At 51.6% G+C, this 20,776-nt stretch overlaps 1 protein-coding gene across 2 annotated transcripts in view; it reads left to right on the top strand.

Annotated features, from left to right (window-relative positions):
- The window catches only part of LSAMP (limbic system associated membrane protein), a 317,646-nt gene extending 299,195 nt beyond the window's left edge, over positions 1 to 18,451 (top strand). The window contains exons 7-8 of one of the 2 annotated variants that reach the window (XM_086464283.1): positions 808 to 843; positions 18,354 to 18,451. In XM_086464283.1, coding sequence (XP_086320409.1) covers positions 808 to 843; positions 18,354 to 18,451 — 134 coding nt within the window. The remainder of the gene's footprint in view (positions 1 to 807; positions 844 to 18,353) is intronic. The other variant, XM_086464288.1, reaches the window with a different exon arrangement.
- Positions 18,452 to 20,776: the final 2,325 nt, after the last annotated feature.

Raw genomic sequence — 20,776 nt, 5'->3', positions numbered from 1 at the left:
TCTATGCATCAACCACACAATCTGTAAAACAGAATTAACACTACTGTTAGCCTCAGATTGAGGTCTCTGACACCAGTTTCCCTCAGTGTCTGTGCAATTCTTTTGAGATCCTTGTGTGGAAGAAGCAAGGCATGAAGCCAGCAGTGACATATACCGAAGTTCTGCTGTGACGTATCGTGAGGACACATCATAAAAACCCTATAAACAAAGCAGCAGGCTCTGCGTACAACTGGAGGTTGATGAGTCTGCAAAAATTTTGTTCCCCTAGAAGACCAAAGCTCAAAAGAAGCAGAATGCCCTTGAGGATTCGCCAGGGTGACTGCTCCCATGCTCAGATCCTCAGGGCACCTGTCACTGTCAAGAAGCCCACTGTGGGAGAAGGTTCTGGGGAGGCAGCAACTACCCATGGAGGCCTTCCACAACTCACCTCTCTGCCAAGACTAGCTTCCAGAGAGAGGTGTAGCTAAGAGGAGCTGTAGTGTGATGACATGAGTGGTCTTGAAAGTCAGAGGGGAGATACGGCCCATCAAATCCAATTACCTTCACTGCAGGTGCTTAATCCCTCTTGCTGTGTGGATATTATTTGTTTAGTTTTTCACATGACTTCTCTCTGACTCCCAGTCCCGGGGGATGTTGATGTGTATTAGGTATGTAGCTAGCAAAATGCTCTGTATATGAAACCTACTCTAGTTCATCTAACTTGGGGATGGACAACTCTATCAGGTTTGTATCTGCTGCTTGCTTGGTGTGAAAAGTGGCTTATCCTTTTCTCCTGCATGTTGCTTATTGTTTTTTTTCCCCCCTTAGAACGAGTTTTACCCACACTCCCTAATCCTTTTCCAGGTCAGTATATGTTTTATGTTGAAGTAGCTCTTTAGCCGGGTCATTCTCCATCATCCTGACAAATGATCAGAGCTAGGGATGGGCAAAACAGCTCAGAAATGCAGGAAAATAAGGGCTTTCCCTTCTCGTCTACATGTCATTTGGTCTCCTCTGCTCACCTTCCTCATCCTTCCCCCTCCCCGCTCCCTTTTCAAAAAACCAATCAACTAAACAGCAGCAACCTTCAGCCAAGCTTTGCCATGACATTGTGTCCTCACCAAGGTCTGGACAGTCTTCAGTGAGGTTCAATTTGTCTGCAGACCTGCTCCTAATATATATTCCTGTCCTAAGCTGTCTTTGCCCACAGGTTCAGCTTTGGATCAAAAGCATAAGGAGACCTAAAATTTTGCCGAGATGGTGGAAGGGACAAGTGAGAAGCTAAAAATTAAATTGCTGCCAGGAAGGTTTTTCACTCTAGTTGTGCAAACTATTCAAGATGGAACACTTGATTTCTCATTCCTCGTCACACAACCCCACATCTTCCAGTCACATAGTGCTGCATTTGAGGCAGAGAGCATGAAAAGAGGCGCACGGTGAGCTGTTACTGTCTGCTTATTCCTAGGGAAGGCAGGTATAAAGGCAAAACAGGGTCTGAGTATTTTTCCTGTCTCGGTGCTGCCCAAGCATGCCTCAGGTCCAGGCAGTGCGGTCCCGACTTCCACATGAGACCTGGGGCTTCGATGCAACCTTGAGATTCGGAAAAAGCGCAGAGAGTGAGCGCTTCCAGAAAGCAGGCTACAGCATTTGAAAGCGATGTTTGAAACTAAATCCACAATAAGGCATACAGTCCCCATATTCACTTAAAAAATTTTGTCCTAGAGCTGCTTGATATCTTTGTTTTACCGCCATATGATGAAGATGCACTCAACTCATGGGATGTTCAGAGGCCTAAATAGTTAATGTCTGTGCAGAGCTTTGGGGTAGAGTGTTATTATGAACCCGTGTTGTTTTGCAAAAGAGCACCTGCCCAAGTAAAGCACCTGCAGGTACTCCCATGAAAAGAACAATAAATGCTGGGTGTCACAGCAGCTCCATTTAACTACTCTGCTGTTTTCAAATGAAGCTCTGCTCTTGGCAACTTACTCAGGCTCAGGATGTAGTCACAATTGCCTATTTAAAAGGCAAATCCACAAATACAATTAAAGAAAAGCACCTACAAAAAAAAAGGAGGGGGGAGGGAGAAATCAAGCTACCATTCAAATTAAATCCCAGAGAGTGATTTGTAAATAACATTCAAGGAGCTGAGAAAAGGAGTAAAGTAGGCCATTGGGAACCTAGTGTGGAGAAATAAATCCAATTAAACACCATTATCGTATGTATTGCAAATGAAACTTGGGCTTGGATATGAAATTAAAGTTGCTGAGGCTGTTTGGGATGTAAGGTTTTGAGGAGTTTTCCAGTTTTGGGTGCTCTTTTTTGTAAGCAGAATTTTCAATGACAAATATTTTGTCTGATGGAAAACCCAGGGCTCTTTCTTTTTATGATTATTTTTACTATATATTCTTAAATTCCACAGGCAGGCAGTGTTAATTTTTTTCATAGCCAGCCCTGTTTACAGCTGGTTTTGAATTAGTATCCCATTAAGCTAAATGATAAAACAAAGCCCACAAGTGAGCAAGGCCAGGATTTCCATACCAAATACCCCTCCTAATCAAGCTGCCAAGGCCATCCTGCACAGCTTTAGTCAATCCTTTAAAACATTACCCCCTCTGTCTTTGAGGTTGTTATTTTTTTCCTTTTACTGCTCCCCAGTCTACTGAGATCATCTTGAAGGACATCCTGGTGTGGCATCACTTCTGTGAGGAGTCTCCAGGAATTTGTGATGCTAAATGCTGGGATATCTCCAGTGACCCAGAACACGCAAAGAGGATTTTGCAGAGGGGAAAAGTAGAGTTTAAATACTCTAGACCTCATTTTTTTTCTGAAAGTCCCTACCAGCTTCTCCAGTGTGGGCATTCAGCACAGATATTGGCACTTTTCTCAACATTTGGTTTTACTTTGCTGTTCATCTTCAAAGAAACCTCAGGCATAACATTTTTGTGTTAGACCTTTTTCTCCCTATAAGTTGATGTTCTGAGATGCAGTCCTTAGCTCTCAAATAAGTCTCTCCTCAATGACCAGAATCACAGCTTTCTTCCTCTTTCTCCTTCAATTTCCATTTCTCTTAAGCCGCAGTAACACTTCCCTGCCCTGTGGGGTTTTGAGCATTAATTCAAAAGGAAGGTGTTTTGAGATGAAGAGCACTGTAGTCATGCTAAGCGTTGCTATCATTAGCTAGCTGCTGTGGAAACATCTTGCGTTCAGGCAGGCTGAAGACTCAGCAGCAGCCCATTCCACCAAACACATGGGACTTGAGTTTGATGAGGCCGTTTTCTAAAAGGCTAGTGGAGTCTAGCTGAATCAGATCTCAAGTGAATTGTCCTTGGTAAATTTACCAGTCCTCCTGATTTTGCAGCTGGGCACTCAGAATGCCCTGAAATGTCTTCTGGGATGACGCCACATCATCACATCTTCCTGTCTGCATTGTAACATCATGTTATAATGGGATGACACAAGACCTGGCTGTCACATAGGGTGCCTTAGTGCATCATCAGCATAGGTTTTCGAAAGGGTTTTTTCTTCTGGAAAAGGAGAATTTGCTCATTCCACACCACACTACCAACGACAGGGCAAGTGGGATCACTGCTGAACCTCAAAGGCGTCTGTCACAATTACAGCACTAGCTTCATCTCTGTCCTCCATTGTTCCTTGTCCTCAGCCCTTTGAACACAGATTCCCTCCCCTGTGTTTAGCCCCTAGTGTCAATGTCAGAATGGCTTAGCCAGACCGATGGGCTTCAAAACCCACGAGTCTTCCTCACAGGAGTTTTGGGATGAGGGCTTACCACAGACTAACCAGGGGCTTTCTCAGTGTGGTTAGCTTGGGAGCTCTGCAAGGGGGATGCTGTGTTTCCCAGAAAGCAGCACATCCAGAACTGCCTGCGGGGCATCGAGCATGCCAGTCTTTGGGGCCTGATCAGACAAAGTCATGGCCATCAACAGGGTGACAAAACATTTATACCAATAGTGTGTTAGTAATTAGCAGAGGGGGAGGGAAAAGGAGAATGAGCAGTCCTGTCTTTCTGCCAAAACGCACACTGATCGGAGAATGACCCTGTGTGACTGTAGATTGTAGCTAGTCTCCATTTAGCTGTAGCCCGTGTAGCCTGTACTTGTCACTAATGCCTTCATCAGGTGGGTGGGAGCTGGGGGAAGGGAGAAAAGAGGTGTTTATTTGGGTCTGATGACCAGAGTGGGAAACAGAGAGCATCTTCTTTCTAATACCCGCGCAGTCCCTCTTCCTCCCTATGGAGATCCTAGCTGTGGAGAAGAGAGCCCATCTGTTGCAGTGGCCACCTCCACCCATCCCTACTCCCCTTTTGCTTTCTCTAGTGCATGGCCCCATCAGTTCTGCTGAGCATGCAGCTCTCGTGTCAGCGGGATCTGCTTTGGCAGAAGGATGAACATCTGAATATTTGGAAGCTAAGGAGAGAAGCATGGGGGAGGAATACATCAGACAGATTGTAAAGGGTTAACACATTCTGGGGGTTTGCTGACTAGGCAGTGGTGTGGGAACAGTCCACAGAAGCAAGCCCTCCCCGTGTGAGGTGGCCAGCTAAAGAACCATCCATCTCTACAGTCCTCTTCACTGAGGCCAGAGGGTCCTTTCTCAGCTGGGCTTCAAGAAGGGGTCAGTGGAAACCCAAGCCTTCGCAGCCTTTGAAACAAACTAGTTGGCAGAGCTGGGGAAACCATAGCACCAACAGGCCAAAATAGCCAATCATGTCCTATCATGATCCTGACACAGAAACTACTAGCAGAGAAAAGTAACGGCCATAGGGAGGGCATGTTTGGAGTCATGTGCGAGTCTGGTGTTTCCATAAATTCTCAGCCATTCAGGGGCTGTAGTTCAGCTGTACTCATCACTCCACAGTGCTGTGTGCCTGACTACTTGGAGCATGCCTCTTTTCCCTGAAAGCTGGCTGAGCCTGTAGGCATCAGCACCTTATAATGCCCATGACCCTGGATGGGAAGCACAATTCACGGCTCTTCTTGCTTCCTGATGCTGGTATCCAGCCCTATTTTCTAAAGAACTCATTGCCCATTTGGTGAGTGCAGAAGGGGGTGGCTGTGCAGGGTGGATGCTCAGGCAGGCCAAACTTCTCTTGCTGCTCAAGGTCAATGTCCATCCCTGCCGGGTCTGCAGGCACTGAAGGCTGGGACGGCATTGGGTGCCAAGGCTGCGGGGGTTTCAGGCCAAGGGAACAGGAAGGACAAGTCAGGGTGAAGGCAGAAGGCCAACATCATACTAATTGTTTCGTGCTATTTCATTGATACCAGGCAAGGGATGGCATTGTATCTTTTTTTGACCGTGTGCTTTAAAGTGAATAAAATCAAAGTCAGAAGCGATGATAGTGCCTTCCAAAAGGGGTAGTAGGGATGCAGCCAGAAATGGCATCTTAGGAAAAAGAGAAATGCCAAGAATTATTTGTTACTACAGCTACTAACATTGCTCGATGGGTTTTTCTGAGTAGCAACAGACAGATTCTGTTTGCTGAGATTGCTTTAAAAAAAAATTAAAACCCAGTCTGCTTCTTCCCCCCCAAAAAAGTGTAAAGAAAAGAAACCAGCTTTCTTAAAGAAAAGAGAGACACAGGGGGGAAGAGAGAGAAATAGCTTTATTGCTTCATCTGTTTCTGTACTTTCGTTCATTAATTTTAATTTAGATTGATTTATTCCAAAATGAGCCCTGGGTTGCATATATTTGCATAACCCTCTCCAATAGCAATGCTGTGGAGAATCCAGTGAGTGAAGGAGAGCAGCAGCAGAGGGTAGGAGCTGAGACTGGAAGTTCCAGAAAGATATTCCTCCGAGCTGGGCCCTTGCACCGGGATTGGGAAGGCATTTCAAGGTCTGTTTAGTCACAGGTGTGGCTTTGCGTGCATCCAGAACGGCCCTGCAAAACAGAGGCTGGGGCACAGCCATCAGGTGGGAGAGTGAAGGCTGGGTGAAACCAGTGCGGGAGAAAACACACAACTGCTCTGCAGAGATTAGAAACAAACCCATGGAAGAGCAACTGCCATGGAAAAGCAGTTGTCCGGTAGGAACACTGATAGTGTCAGTGCTGTAGCATGGACAGATTACGCTTACAGAGCAGAGCTTGGGCAGGCTATAACCCTCCTGAGGCAGATACTCTCAGCCCAGACGATACGCGTAGCCTGATACCATCTGTATGTTAGATGAGTTTCTGAAGCCATCAACTGAACCTTCCTCTTCAGAAACAATGAAGGGAACTTACACCCACTGCACAGGAGGTGTACCTAAATCCTTGCTCTCTACCTCTCACTCTCCTTGCTTCACATGTTAAGCTGCCAGCTGGGCTGACTGGGACTGAAGTGCGGAGGGCATCAAGGAGGAGGATAAAGAACAGCCACTCTTGTCTTGATTTAATCCTTAGGCACACACAAAAATTCCTCCCATCCCTGACAGAAAATGACCAAAGAGTAATTCCCATCTTCATCCTCCTCCCCTTTCCATTTCCAGTGTAAACCACTCAAGAATTTGCCTAACAACTTGGCCTCCCCTCTGGTTATTGTCCCAAGTGAACAGTCTCTCCATTCACTAACCCATGACGGTAAGTCGGTTTGGGAAGCGGCAGGTTTATCTTCCCAGCTCAGGCGCTGCACCGGGCCCGCTTGTGAACCGGTTGCCATTCAGTGTCTGCTCTGCTGTTGATAAAGCACATTACACATGGCTGGGCTTGCATGATTAATACAGCTGTCTAAGCGCTCTCTCTAAAAACAAAAACAAACGGGAGAAGGGAGGTGCAGGATTTGGGAGGGAGGGGGTGCACAGGGAAAAAAACAACCATTCCAGAGAAATCAGGCTTGCAGAAAAAGCAGAGTGCTCCTGGCAGGCCTTCCCTCCCGTGGGCGAGCAGGTCTGTCAGCAAAGCTCTCCTGCAAAAGCGAGAGGCCTAGTGGTGAGGCGAGCAAAGGAGAGATGCTCTTCGCCCTTCCCCACCATCTCCTGCACATCCCTCTGCAGTCTGGGGAATGGATGCATGGACAGGAGCAAGGGCTCAGGACGTGGAGAGGGATGTGCTATAACCAGCGTAGCTTCAGTGAGGTCTGGCCAGGCAGCCTCTTTGGTAGGTGTTACAGATACACATGCACACTGATGGACAGGCACACTCCTGAGCCAGGTCACCTTATGCCCACGCCCTGTGCTTGGAGGCACATCCCATAGTCACTGAGCAGTTTCTGGCCACCCTAGAACATCTAAAAGAGGAACCAGAGTAGCTGCAGGCATGTTTTCCATTACCTCAACTCATCCAGCTGAAGGCCAGCTCAGCTGCCTGTGTTAAGCTGTATAAATTTTCCCTTTTTAATGACTGGTCTGGGAATGGGCTGTGGGAAGCCACTATGGCTTTCTGCTCAGGCTTTTCCCATGCCTGGAGCAGGCATTAAAGCCATGCTTGCACTGTTAGGGTGTTAAGGTGGCCAGGAGTCTCACTTTGGAATTGTGAGAAACATACAGGCATCTGTACTTTGATGAGAACATGAGGTGACACAAAGTAGTATTTACTTAGACCACACACTTTAAGAGACATATACTAGTCTGTGGGCCCAGCTTGACTCCCGTGAAATCTCTAATTCACTCAAATGCAGGCTTGTTTATAGTCGTGTCTATATATATATATATATGTAGTTCTTGTTGTTCACAAGCAGCCCTTGACGAAGGCTAGCTGAAACCTCCTCCTAGCTTGTTCCACTTCTGAGCAAGGAGGGATGGGGACAAGCGTTGATTTCTGCTAAGTTCACAGCAAGGAAGTCCCCAGAGAGGAGTGGTGTCCCTAAGAAGACCTCAAAGACAGGGGGGGTTGGCACCATGCTGCAGGTACTAGAGGAGAAGGATAGGAAGGGCAGAGGCAGCGATACCGCTGGATTTCGGTATCAGAGCAACCTCAAGCATGCTGGTCACGCTCCACCCCAATTTAGTACTTCTTTTGCTCCTGTCTCTTTTCCAGTCACCCCTCAGCATGTCCCTCCCTCTTCATTTCTGCTCACAGCCACTGAAATCTCTCTCATGCCAAATAGCCAGCAAAGCTTGTGGAAAACCATAGCAGGGATAAAGTGAGTAAACAGACAGACATAAAGGTGATGAAAATATTAATTTTTCAAGAGGTTCCAGAGGCTCTGATCAGCAAACCTGCTTCCTAGGGCTGTAAGTGCTCTGGGTGAGGGGGCTATGGTGTTTGTTCCCTGTTGAGACACTAGACTGTGCCAGCGTCACCTTTGGTCTGTTGTGCCATACACGTGTGCTTGAGAGGTGAGCAGGGGAGAGGGATTGCTCTATGCTAGGAAAGTGAAAAGCAGAAAAAGCTCATATCTTTGCTGTTATGGGCCCTGAAAAAGTCTGTGCTCTGTATTTCTTGGATGTTTTGCTTGTAGGATGAGAATCTTCAATGAATCGTTTTGAAGACAAAGCAGTTTCAAATAACTGATTTTATATCAGTAGTTTGCCAAGTGTGTTTAAAAAAAAAAAAATCTCCAGCTGCTAGGGGAATGGAAAGGGTGGGAGATCTATTTTTCAGCTGTGAGATGACCTTGGATATCTACAGGACATATCTGGTGATGAAAGATCTGTGTAACCTTGCAATGTAGGTGATCTTCTAGCCACCACCAGCCTCACTGGTCAGGATAACAGTTCAATTCTTGACTAAGAATACTGTAAACCAGCTCCAGGATCAATGGTGTAAGCAGACAGCTCTTGAACAACACGACCTTCTCAGAAAGACACTGAGAAATACAATTTCAGGGATATTCGTTAGACCCCAGGGAAGGATGGGTGCGCTGCATTCCAGAACGAATCTTCACGAAGACATGAGGTATGATAGATGAATACTTAGTATACCATGAATGAGCTCCAAAACATGGGGAAGAACTGTTCAGTGCTGAAAAAGCATGAGCAAATGCTGAAATGCGTTAAACCGTGTGCTAAGATTGATAGACACCAGAGACATTTCCTTAATCTTGTTGGAGAGTTGCTGGAGGGCATCCTCCCTAGTTTACACAGTGGTACTTCCACCTCTAGAACAGACAGCCTATTGCCACTGCAGTCACAGTCAAGTTTTAATTACAGGAGCGGAAGTGGTAGAGTGAATGGGGTACAAGCAGGTAATGAACAAAATACTTTCAACATTAAGAACAGGGAGTGACATATTGTGGCTTCTTCTCCAAGAGGAGGGGGGACACACAGAAAAGTAGTAAGAAAAAAGCCCCAAATGAACCCTAGTAAGTCAAAGCTGCTAATCCCTAAAGCCTCAGAGTAGAGTGCAAAGCCCTGGAAGAAAGAAATTAATAACTTTCAAAGTATGACCTTGAAAATGGAATTAACAGTATTCCTGCCTTTTAAGCCTTCATGATAATAAAGATTTCATCTTCTGAAGCCCTGGCAAGAGAGTCAACAGACTAGAAAAATTACTTCCTGCAGAGGAGCTGGCAAGTGTAAACCTAAGACCCCCCCCCAGGCCCCAGGGAGTGAGATGACATAGAGACACCTGTATGGTGCACATGCCCTTTCCCTTGCACCTCCTCTAGAGTTGTTTGGGGTTTTTTTAATTCCTCCCTCATTTTTGGTCCTCTTCTTTGATCAAGAAGCAAGACTTCAGCCTTCACTGTAAGTAGAGTCAGCCTGCCAACAGCATGGAGCCCAGAGCTGCTCAGGTGGAAAGCGCTTGGTAAAACAGCAGGCCAGCTCTACTTGGTTTGCCATCACTCCTTCCTTCCCAACACAGACAAGTCCTCCTAGCCTGCCCCTTGCCTCCTCCCAGCCTCCCTTCCATTTAGGAACTCAGGGAGGCCAATTGTCATCTTACACCAGGTTTTACGTCGCATTCTTTGACAGGATCACAAGGGCAGATTCCCCAAACCAAGTAAGGAGCCTGTAGCTCTTTGGGGAGCCCTTTGAAACCTCTCTGTGGGTTCTCCTCCATCAGCAGATACATCAAGCTCTAGAGTTAATGTAAATAAGAGAAAAACTAGCGCCTGCTGTCTCTTTTCCTATCTCTCTTTTGGTTTACTCAGATGATGGGACCCAGGACCCAACAGAATATTATAAATTGGTGAATGTGGGTGTGAAATGTATCAACGGGGGGCTGATTTTTTCCCTCTGGGTATAGACCAGAAATACATCTGCTTTCTGCTTGCATCTCAAATGACCCTTTTTAAAGGTCTGTGTCGGGAATCTTGAAAGGCATAGGTTCAGTTTCTGCTGGCGGTGATCAGGGTGCTCAAAGCATTTGGAGGCATGCATGTGTGCAACCGAGAGGACTTGTGGATTTGCTTACAAGTCTGACCTAGTTTGCCTGTTCTGCAAGGGTTATAAGTCATGGCACAGCCTCTAGCCCCCTCTCTTATGAGCCCCTTCAGGGGTGCTATTAGTGTTGCAAAAGGGAGCTGGAGGGAGTGAGGGGAGAAGCAGCAATATCTGTGTGGAGGGAGTAGAATGGGCTAGAAACGTTACCACTGCTCCCTGCAACCCCTGCTTCTTGCTGGTGTAGCGGGTGGATGTCTTGCTTTTGATGGGGATGACCAACCAGCAGGTCAGATCTGCCCCCAAAGCAGTTTTACCAAGAATACTGCTGCGTAGCGGTTGTGGCGAGATGCGGACCGGTGGGGATCAGATTCTGGGCCACAGAAACTTGCCCGCATTGGGCTGCCTCAGGCAAAAGGGGGTGGGGGACGCAGAGCTGCACCCTTTCTTTAGCATGGTCCCGGGGGGGCTTTGCTGTGCGGGACCCCAGGGCTTTCCCGCAGGTGTGCGTAGCCGCTAGCGCCGGCTGTTCCCCGCAACCAGGGCTATTCCCAGCCCGGCGGGCCGGCGGAGCGCCCGGAGCTTCGTTTTCTCTCGGCCTTCGGCTGCCACCTCGCGGGGAAGAGGAGATTCGGCGGCAGCGGCGGCTCCCCGGGCCCGGCCAGCGCACCGGGACCCGGCCCCCGCACCAGGCCCCGGGCGCCGCACCGGGCCCCGCACCCCCGCGCTGCAGGTCCTGCCGCGGGCCGCGGCCGGAGGGAAGGGCGGCGGAGGCCGCGGCCCGGCTGCTGCGGGGGCGAGCAGGGGGTTTGCCCAGGGCACCCGGAGGGCAGGTGGTGTAGGCCTGCACGCCGCGGGGCTGGCAGCACCCCGTGTGCCCTCTCTCGTACCCGTTTGTTGGCACTTGAGCTTTGCCCGGCACCACATCCACCCCTGAAGAGCTCCTAAACGACTCCCCACTTTTTCTCCTGTAGTTCTGACCCGGGCTGGTACTGACTCCTTGTCTTTGCATTCCTGGTACTAACTCCCTCTTCCCATAAGCACTGTCATTCCCCTGTACCTGCCTCTCTTCCACCATCCCTGCTTCCCTATACCTGACCTGGCTTTAATGTCCTCTCTCCATCTCCCCTTCTCCCAGGACCTGTTCTTGTTACCTACCCAACCCACATGCTCACATCAGCTCCTACATTTCCCCATCCCTGGCTGACATCTCCTCCTCTTGCCCTCTTCAGCGTCCTGAGCCAAGCGTGCCCATGTTGCCCTTCCAATTGCAGACCCTCCCTGGGATCGTTTCTGTGCTGTAGCCCTGCGTTGGTACAAGTGTGAGGCTCATCATACTGCCTCAGCCCATATTACCCCCTTCTTATATCCCACGTCTCAGCAGCCTTTTCCTATGCCTCTGACCTGATACAATCTTCCTCCCTTATTTATCACCTCCTCATGCAGCCCCCAACCCCAAATGGGCACTATAGGCTTGGAGGGGCCAACGCCAGCCACGAGGCGGGGCATGTACAGGGCTACCGAGCAGCCCTCTGGCCTTGGCCACTGCTGCCGGGGCTGTCTGTTGCAGTGCCTTGTAGCACTATAAATTCAAGGCTTGAAGTCAGGGAGGAGAATTTTATTCATCCCACATATTTTTTATTCATCCCACAAAGGTCACACCTCAGATGGTCTGCTCCTCTCTCACTGATTTTTGCAGCTAGCCTCAGCTCTGGAGGTGGAGCCTGTGCCACGGAGGGTGCACCACTGGAGTCTCAGCTGCTTAGGCCTGGGGGGGGCATCATACCAAGTCCTCCCACAACTGAACTTGGGCTCTCTTCAGCCGCCTGGGTAGCATCCATGAGGGCTCAGTAGTAGCTGTGCCCCAGGTTTGGTGGGAAGACTTGAAGCTCTGTGATTCAGGACTTGAGCATTCAGTGGCTACCAATCTCTTGACACGGGGTAGCTTCTTTCTTAACTGTTTCCTTGACAGAAAAGCTCATCTTTCCTAGGGAGAGCTGAACACACCCCAGCTAATTCCTCCCAGATCGAGCAGTTTCCTCAGCCTGGCTCTCCTGTGGTCAGCAGAGGAGACTGAAGAGCAAGGAGTGACTGAGACAGTTTTAATCTAGCCAGTTCAGGTAGCAATTAGTAACAGGCAGTGCGCCAGGTTTTCTGTAATGCCAAGGTCCTAAAGTCACAGGAGAACATAACACCCAAATTTAATGTGTGGCCATTGCTGGCAGCTGACTGCCCCTGTGCTCAGTAAAAGCTGAGGGAGGTTGTGGATGTGAAAGTCTCCAGGCAGTCCAGAAGTGACTGGACAAGTTCATGGAAGGAAAAATTAATCTGTCAAGGAGTGCGGCTTCCACTGGCTCAGGGTGACTCTGAAGCACCTGAGGCAGGCCAATATGATGCTATGCTGGCCATGGGCTCCTGGCTGGCCCCCAGCCAGCACCTGCAGGGGACAGCACTGAAGGTTAGACAAGACCCTTGGACTGACCCAGCAGAGCTGGTCTTTTCTTGTGGTATGTTCCTCTTGGAGACAGACTGGTTTTGAGGAAGAGGGCAGCTCTTGGCTTTACAATCTTGCTGTGGTTTGCTGTGAATGTAAGCAGTGCTCGGCATTCACCCCTCCCTCACCATCTCACCCAAGTCCCACCATACTTCTTGCCATGTCTTTTCCTACACCCTTCACAGTAGTAGGAGCAGTTCATGAGCCATCACACACACAAAAAAAACCCAACAAAACCCGACAGCTAGCATACATACCCATGTCCTTTGTAGTGAAACCTGGGCTACCCTAGCTTGCAGCCCTCCAGCAAGGAGTAAGGGTAGCAAACCCAGCAATGCCACTTATGGGGGAAGGGAGGGGCCTAAAACCCATGAGGGCCAGCACTGACCCATGGAGATGGTCCCAGGAAAGTCATTCAAGAGGTGTGAAGTATGTGGGGACCCCCTCCTCCAGGATGTTGAAGGCAGATAGTTCTGTGTAGCGATTTACCTTTTTCTGAAAGACCAAATCTCTGCAGTGTTGCAAGGCTTGGAGCCAAAGCATCAGAACAGAAAAATGTTCTGAGGGACAGTCACTGGCTTTCTTTTTTTTACAATTAAAAATAACCATTTTTTTCCTCCTCAAGCCTTGCTCTCAGACGCAGCAGGAGTATTTTGGCTGCTGCTTTTCCAGCCCAAGGCATACACCCAGCATGGGATCGTTCCACCTGCCCCGCTGATGCTTTTCAAGTGCTGCGCAAACAGGGCCTTATAATGGGGCAGGCCAGGCGACCTTGGCAGCAGCGGGTGCCCCTGGCTCTGCAGAGGAGGCTGGTACAGCCCTCGTAGCACCCCGCGCATGAGAGCACGCAGCGACTCCTCCGCGTCGTGCTGCGGGGACGGGTTTGCCCACAGGAGGGTGAGGCACCAGGTGAAATGGCTGAAGTCCCACGCTGAAGGGCCTCGCCACCCCTTCCACATCTCCGCTCGAAAGCACGGAGGTGTGCTCCCTGGAGTGTCAGGAAAAGACCCCTGGAGCCCCCCTGTGCGAGGCTGGTGCATGAGGCCGTTACACACAGGTGGGCGGGAGCAGCAAGGTCATGGTGGCACGGGCTCTGCTTTTCCCACGGTGAAACTTAAGGACCTAGCTTGGGTCACCCTGACTTGGGGAGAGGGGTGGGATGGGGGGCTGCACGTGGTCCCCTTCAGCCCTGAGAGCACTACAGCCCTTCAAGCCTTGGCCAAGGCTACCTCGTGCCGCGACACCGGTGCAGATCATCTGGGCTGGTGGCATGTGGCCCTGGGGAACACGGGGTGCAGTGAGGCTGTTGCAGCACGCTTGGGCACCGTGGCAGGGGTCCACCTGCACCTGCACTGGGTATCTAAACGCCTCGGTATTTGGAGCAAGGAAGAGAAGTGCAGCTGTTTTGCTCTTGCCCATTTTCGGTCTGTTCCTTCTTGGTTTGATTAATGCGATCTGACTCGTCCGACCCTTTGGGGTCTGGGGTCCCTTAGGGTTTGGTTTGTGAAATGCTGCCAGATACCCGTATTAACTCGTCACCGTCAGAAACCCGATTTCCTTCCCTGGCCGCGGGGGAAGAGAACCCCTTCGAAGCTCTTGCGCGGTCACGAACTCCGCAGCGCCGCCAAGCCGCCGGGGGGGGGGTGGTTAGCCCGGGAGATGGGCTTGCGCTCCCAAAGCACAGGCCGAAGGTTGCGGGAGGGGGACGCCGCAGAGAAAGCGCCGCCCGTTTGCCAGGAGCCCCCCCGTACTCGCCGAACGGGTCGCTCCTTGGCTTTCGGCACCGGGGAGCGCGGGCTCTGCTCAGCGCGGAGGGAGCCGGGCTCCCAGCCGAGGGCCCGGTGCGGGAACGCGAGCCTGTGCCCAGGCCAAGCCAGGCGGGGGCCGGCGGGGGCGCGCCCGGGGCCGCGCAGGGGGTGTGGGGCTCTGCGCGCCTCTGCCCGCGGTGCTCGCTCCCTGCGGCGGCGGCGGGAGGCGCGGGCGGCACCGTGCGGCAGCCAGCGGGCGGCTCTGCGGGGCGGTGGCGGCCGCCAGGGGGCGGCGGAGGCCGCGGCGTCGCGCGTCTGTGCGGAGGCTGGAGGCGGGTGCGCGGGGTGTCGGTGCCGGCGGCGGGCGGGGGGGGGGGGGGGGGGGACACACACACGCACACGTGTGTGGCGTGTCTGTGGCGTCTGCCCGCGCAGGCGCGCGCGCAGGTGTGCGCGCGGAGGGGAGGGGTGGTGCGGGCGTGCACGCACACGTGTGCGTGCGCGTCCACGTGGCCGTGCGGCTGGGTGGGTGCCTCGGATCCGGCATCAGCGACGCGCGCAGTCCGCAGGAGCACGTGCACACGCTCACTCCCACCCCCCACTCACCCCCAAACCCACACCCACTCACGCACACACACCCCCTTTACCCAGCCCCCCCAAAACCCTCACACCCACCCACATCCACCCCCCCCAACCCTCACACCCACTCATGCACGCACATCCACACACATGCATCCCTACACGCACACCCATACCCACCCAAACCCTCACACCCACCGCCCCCACTCCCACTCACCCAAACCCTCACACCCACACCCCCCCACACTCCCAAACCTTCACACCCACACCCCCCGACACACTCCCTCCCCTCCAAACCCTCATACCCACACCCCCACACACACCCACCCCCTCCCCCAAGTCCTCACGCAGGCGTGGGCTGTCGCAGACGGCCAGGCCGAGGTGTGGCTGGGAAAGAGTCTGAAAGCGACAGAGGCCACTGAAAACAGATGCTACTTCCCGCACAAAACCTCACGCAAAGATGAATATTTTATTTCCTTCTAACATTTTAACTCTTTTTTTTTTTTTTTTTTGAGTATGAGCAATTAATCAGTTCTCAAGAGTTTTCAAGATTCTGTTTTGTGACTGAATGACAACCCTCCCACGTTTTTACGGCCCACAGGAGAGTAAACGCAGCACCCGCAGCACGCGCTGTAGTCAGCCGCGCCGTACAGCGCGGGGGGTGACGTGCAGCCCCCAGGGTTACGGGCCAGGGCTGCAGCGGCTTGGAGCTGCGCCGGGTGCCAGGCCTCCCGGTCGGCTCAGCGTGCTGCCCGGCACCCGCACGGCTACACGCCGCCCGTCAGTGCAACCAACCGCGGCTGTTGGCACGTGGTGGCTTGCGGGACATGACGGGGGCTGCACGTGGAGAGGCTTCTGCCCCACCGGCGGGCACAGGGAGCTTAGCAGGGAAGCACGAGGTCATGCATCTCGGGCCATTTTTCGGCTGTGGAGGCGGGAGTCTTGGCTCGTCAGGAGTCCTCAAGCTGGCGCACACAAGCGCAAGCAGAACCAGCAGCTGTGTGACCCTCTCCCGAGTCCTTCATCCCACCGTGCCTTGTGCGTCCTCCCTTACGCCTAGGTATCTCAGAAGCTCATCTCTTTACCATACCACACCACGCCGTGCCATGCCTCTGTCCCGCACCCAGCGCACAACCCAAGCCACGCGCTTACGCGGTGCCCCGCCAGGGCCCTACATACCCTGCCTCCGCTGTGCGTTGCTGCCTCTGCAGGCACGTGCCTCTGCTCCGATGGCGTGTGTACCCCAGACCAGTGGCAAGGAGGGGGCTGGTTCTACATGTGTCTGTTACATGCATGTACGTGTTTGTGTTGGACAACGAGTATTTTAGCCAAATAGTAAAAATGTGGTGGCTGAAAGCTTTTTGTGGGCCACACACCTGGCCTGGGGTTGTTACTGATTATTTGTTGGGCCACAAGAGGCATGTTTGGGGGTTTCTTCCCTGCCAGTATGGGATGCAAATGGTCCCAAACAGCCTCCCCCCCAATTATTTGACCATGAGAGATGCTTTGTCTGAAACATAGGTCAGGTAAGTGTAGTAGCTGAATTTAAACTTGTTCCTGAGCTCAAAGGGGGAAATAAGTTCCTGTCACCCAAACAAGGAGTGAAAAAACAGTGCTGTAAGATTTGTGTGACAAGCCGCAAAAGACAAGCAGGGACTAACTGAAAAAAGAGAAGCCATAGGTGGAATATAAATTTTCCACACAATTCAGCGCATACTTAATAACAAAAGAATAGAATTGGGGCACAAACAGCTGATCTAGTAAGTGATGGGCTACGTTAGAAAAGAATCACACGAATGAAAGTGCTACAGAATTTCAGGGCTCTGGGGACATCCTTCTTGGATTTGCTGCCTCTTAGCCACCACCTAGAGCTCAGTAGCAATGGTGCTGCTGAGCCAGCCTGCGGCACCCGCCCTCCACCCAGCAGAGAGGGGCTCTTCGCACCATAAACTGTAGGTTTTGAGAGGGAGCGATCACACTTCGGTCCCGTGGGGCTCTCCTGAACACAGCAGGACCTCGGTGGGTCGTGTCGTGACTCCTCGCTGCCGTCAGAAATAGCGCTTCTTGGTAGTGAGCATGTCTGCTTTCTCCCACAGCAGGATCAGTCCCAACATAGAGACTCCTCTCCATCTCCACACTTCAGCGTCTTCGTGCACCCCTTCTGTGTGAAACACTGCGTGTACAGACACATATATGTAGATGTGTATGGGTACATACGCATATACATATATGGGTACATATGCATGCCCTTATATGTATACGTGTACATGCATGTGTACATACACATATAAATGTATATATACGCGTGTACGTATCCATGCTGAGCATGCATTTACACAACCATAGCCATGCGCACCTCCCTGCCCCGTTATGAAGGAAAGGCTGCCAAGGCTTGGTGTCGCAGGGTGAATGTAAAACAGCGCTGCCGCCTTTAAAGCCATCCAGAAAAGGGAACCCATAAACGAGAGGATGAATGAGAAGATGTCAGGAGCGTTAGCACTTAATATTCCTGCAGCGAGGCTGCATTATTTGTTGCTGCGGCAGAGCGCTCCTCCCTGCCCCCTCTGACAGACCCCCCGTGCATGCGCGCACACACGCGTGCAAGTTCGTTTCCCACCCTCATGAAAAATCAACCTCCCTGGCGCACCCCGCACCCTCACCCCACAGGCGTTGTGCCGCGGGGCCGTAAACACAACAGCGAAGCCTTCCTCCAACCCCAATTAAGAAATAAATAATTGCGGCGCGGCCCCTGGGAGGGGAGGCCTCCGCTGGTTGGGCCCATGTTTTATTGATCGGACTGCTGTGATGAATCAGCCCCCGCGGAGCCTGTGTCTGGCTGCAGACAGGCGCTGGCCACCGCGCGGAATTACAACGAGCCCTGGCATCCTAGGGCCACCACTGCCAGGAAGGTGGCGGAGCGGGGAGGTGCGGGGCTGGTGGCGAAGGTGTGAGCCGTGCCCCCCGCGCCAGGCGGCCAGCGGCTCCCAGCCTGAGGCACGGCGAGGGGTGGGATGGGGTCGGCGGCAGGGGCTGAGCCTTCCCACTTGCTGCAGGCCCCGTTTCTCCAGCCTGGGCGTTGGGCGGAAGGGGAGGATGCTGAGGAGCTGGTGGGCAGGAGCCTGCAGTTGGGCTGGATGGAGCCTCACCTAAGCGAGAGGGCGGCTGTGCCCTCCAGCCCCAACCCCTGCTGCAGGAGCAGCACGGGACCAGAATGCCGTGTTCCTGTGTCGCCCACGTCTCCCCCCGGCCGCGTGTAACCTTCTCCTCTTTTCTCTCCCTTCTCGCACCCTGCAGGACCCGGCACAGGGAGAGTAGACAACGGCTCCATGAGTTTGGCCGTCCCACTGTGGCTGCTGGCAGCATCCCTGCTCTGCCTACTCAGCAAATGTTAATACAAATCAGAATTAAAAATAATAATAATAATAATAATAATAATTAAAAAAACCCAACACGACAACAACAACAACAACACACAAACAAAACGCGTTATACAGGAGACAGAGCGAAGAGAGGGGAGAGAGAAAAAAGGGAGGGGGGGAGAGAGAGGACTGTTTCTTTCACAACTTTTGTGTGTTCAGGAGCGAAGAGGGGGGGAGAGGAAAAATTCCAGCAAAGAAGACTCAGCAACATTTAAACTGAAACCTGACAAGCTGGCTGTCAAGTCACTGACCGTCTAGGAGGCAACACGAGAAGCAAGGGAGAGAATGGGGCACCAGCAAGGATCGTGTCGCCGGAGGATGCTGCAATGCAAACAATCCAACAAAACCCACAAAGCCAATCAAACAGAAGATCCCTTTTCTTTTCTCTCCTCTTTCTTCTTTCCCATACCCCCTCACCTTCCTTCCTTCCTTCTTTCCTCCTCTTTCTTTCTTTTGCAGAAAGAGGTCTTTGCTTCAGTCTCTATAGCCACTTTTTGGATGCCCTGGGTCATTTTTGTGAGCCGATGCTCAGCCAGTTCATACTTTTGAAAACAAAACAAAACAAAACAAAACAAAAAAAAAAAGAAAAGAAAAAGAAAAAAAAAAAAAAGAGCCACAAACCAGAGCAAGTCACCTGAAGCTCTCTGCACACTGGTGTCCTGTGAAGAACCCTTCCTCTCTTCACTTCACCCTGCGCTCCTGCACACCCAGCCCTTGCTGAACACCGTCTTTCCTGTCCCCTCCGTCATGCAACATCACGCTCGCTGGCCTGAACTCAAGCTGTGTCAACTCTACTGAAAACTTCTTTTCTTTTTTTTTTTTTAATCCTCTTCTTCTCCCCCCCTCAAGTCGACCAGGTGTCTTTCTCCCGTGTATGCCTGTGTGCGTGCGTGCATGCGTGTGTGTGTGCCTCTCGCTCCGCCGCCTCTCTCTTTCTCCCTTGCTCTCTCTAAGCATGCAAAAGGAACAGTCCATGTGTACATATGCTCATCCTGCTGTAGATAATGTCCTGCCTTGTAAGTGTGAGACAAGATGCTGAGAGATCACTCAGGCAGAGAAGAGGGGTGAGGAGAGAGGGGCAACTGCAACACAGGTTCCCATGGTGTCCCCTCTCCCGCACCCTCACTGGCTTTTTGACTCCTGGCTACCTTGCTTGCAAGAGTCAGTCTGCATCCTTGTTTTGCCTTCCCTCCCCCCCACCCCCCAACCTGTCTGGCTCTCAGCCTTCAAGTACCAGCATAGCAGCCCCTGCTACATGTGAGTGCTTGCACACGCGCATGGGGGTGTGCACATGCCTGAATTTGTCCAAATAAGCAGAAGAAGCCAGGGCTGGCCTGCGGCACTACACAGTGCAGCCACCCACTCCTTCGGGGGGCAGGGGGGGAGGGAGGCTGGGCTGGTGGGATGTGAGTGATGAGACCTCGGACATCACTGAGCAGCCGTTCCTGTAGGTACGGTGTGTGCATAGCAATGATCCCTCAACGTGAAAACCACATTCCTAACCGGTTTTGGTAGTCATGCAAAAATAGAGCCAATACCCGTTTTTTGTTGTCGTTCTTACTGTCCTCCCTGTTATAAAAGGAAACATATACTATGTAGGGGTGAGTGTGTATGTGTGTGTGCGCGCGCGCACGTGTGTGTTGTACACCACTGCTACTACAAAGCTCACTTTGCCACTTCCACATTTGAAACAAATTGGGTCAGAAAATGTCCAGGACCTTTGAATGTAAGAAGAAAAACAAATGTCAGGTCCAAAATCCTGGGCTTAGTATAGAAGGAGCTTAAAGTGGTGCAGCAAAGAAATAGGCAACACAATCCCTTTGCTCTTCTCTTTTCTCATCTAAAGGGTGCTGGTCTTGCTGGAGAGAGCTATCTCTTACCATCGCCCTTCCCATGGCAGAATCACATGCAGAGGTGCCAACAGGAGATGCTTCAGTGGCTCCTGAGCGAGGAGAAGGAGAGGGAGGGAGAGAGAGAGAGAATAGGCTGTGAGAAACAGGGTTATGAAAATGCTGGGTAGTGGCTGGAAATTGCCATGCCAGCAACAGATCTGCTACAGGAGCCAGAGCGAGCAGTGGGAGCCAGGAAGCCAACAGTCAAATGCTCCAGTGGCTGCAGTGCATGCGTGTGGGCAGGGGCAGCAGGGAGGAGACTCTTGTGTTCCCTGGCCGGTCATGAGCCCTGGCATCCACAACAGCAAAGATGATAAAACACAGGGTTTATCAGATAGCCACTTGGGTTTTTTTTTAAGGGAGGGATGTGCAGGGAGGAGCTTGAGTTAGCCCATGCAAGTTGAGT

This window comes from Leptosomus discolor, chromosome 1 (genome assembly GCF_034619465.1).
Source record: "Leptosomus discolor isolate bLepDis1 chromosome 1, bLepDis1.hap2, whole genome shotgun sequence".
Taxonomy (NCBI): Eukaryota; Metazoa; Chordata; class Aves; order Leptosomiformes; family Leptosomidae; genus Leptosomus; species Leptosomus discolor.
This window is presented reverse-complemented; position numbering and strand designations above follow the sequence as displayed.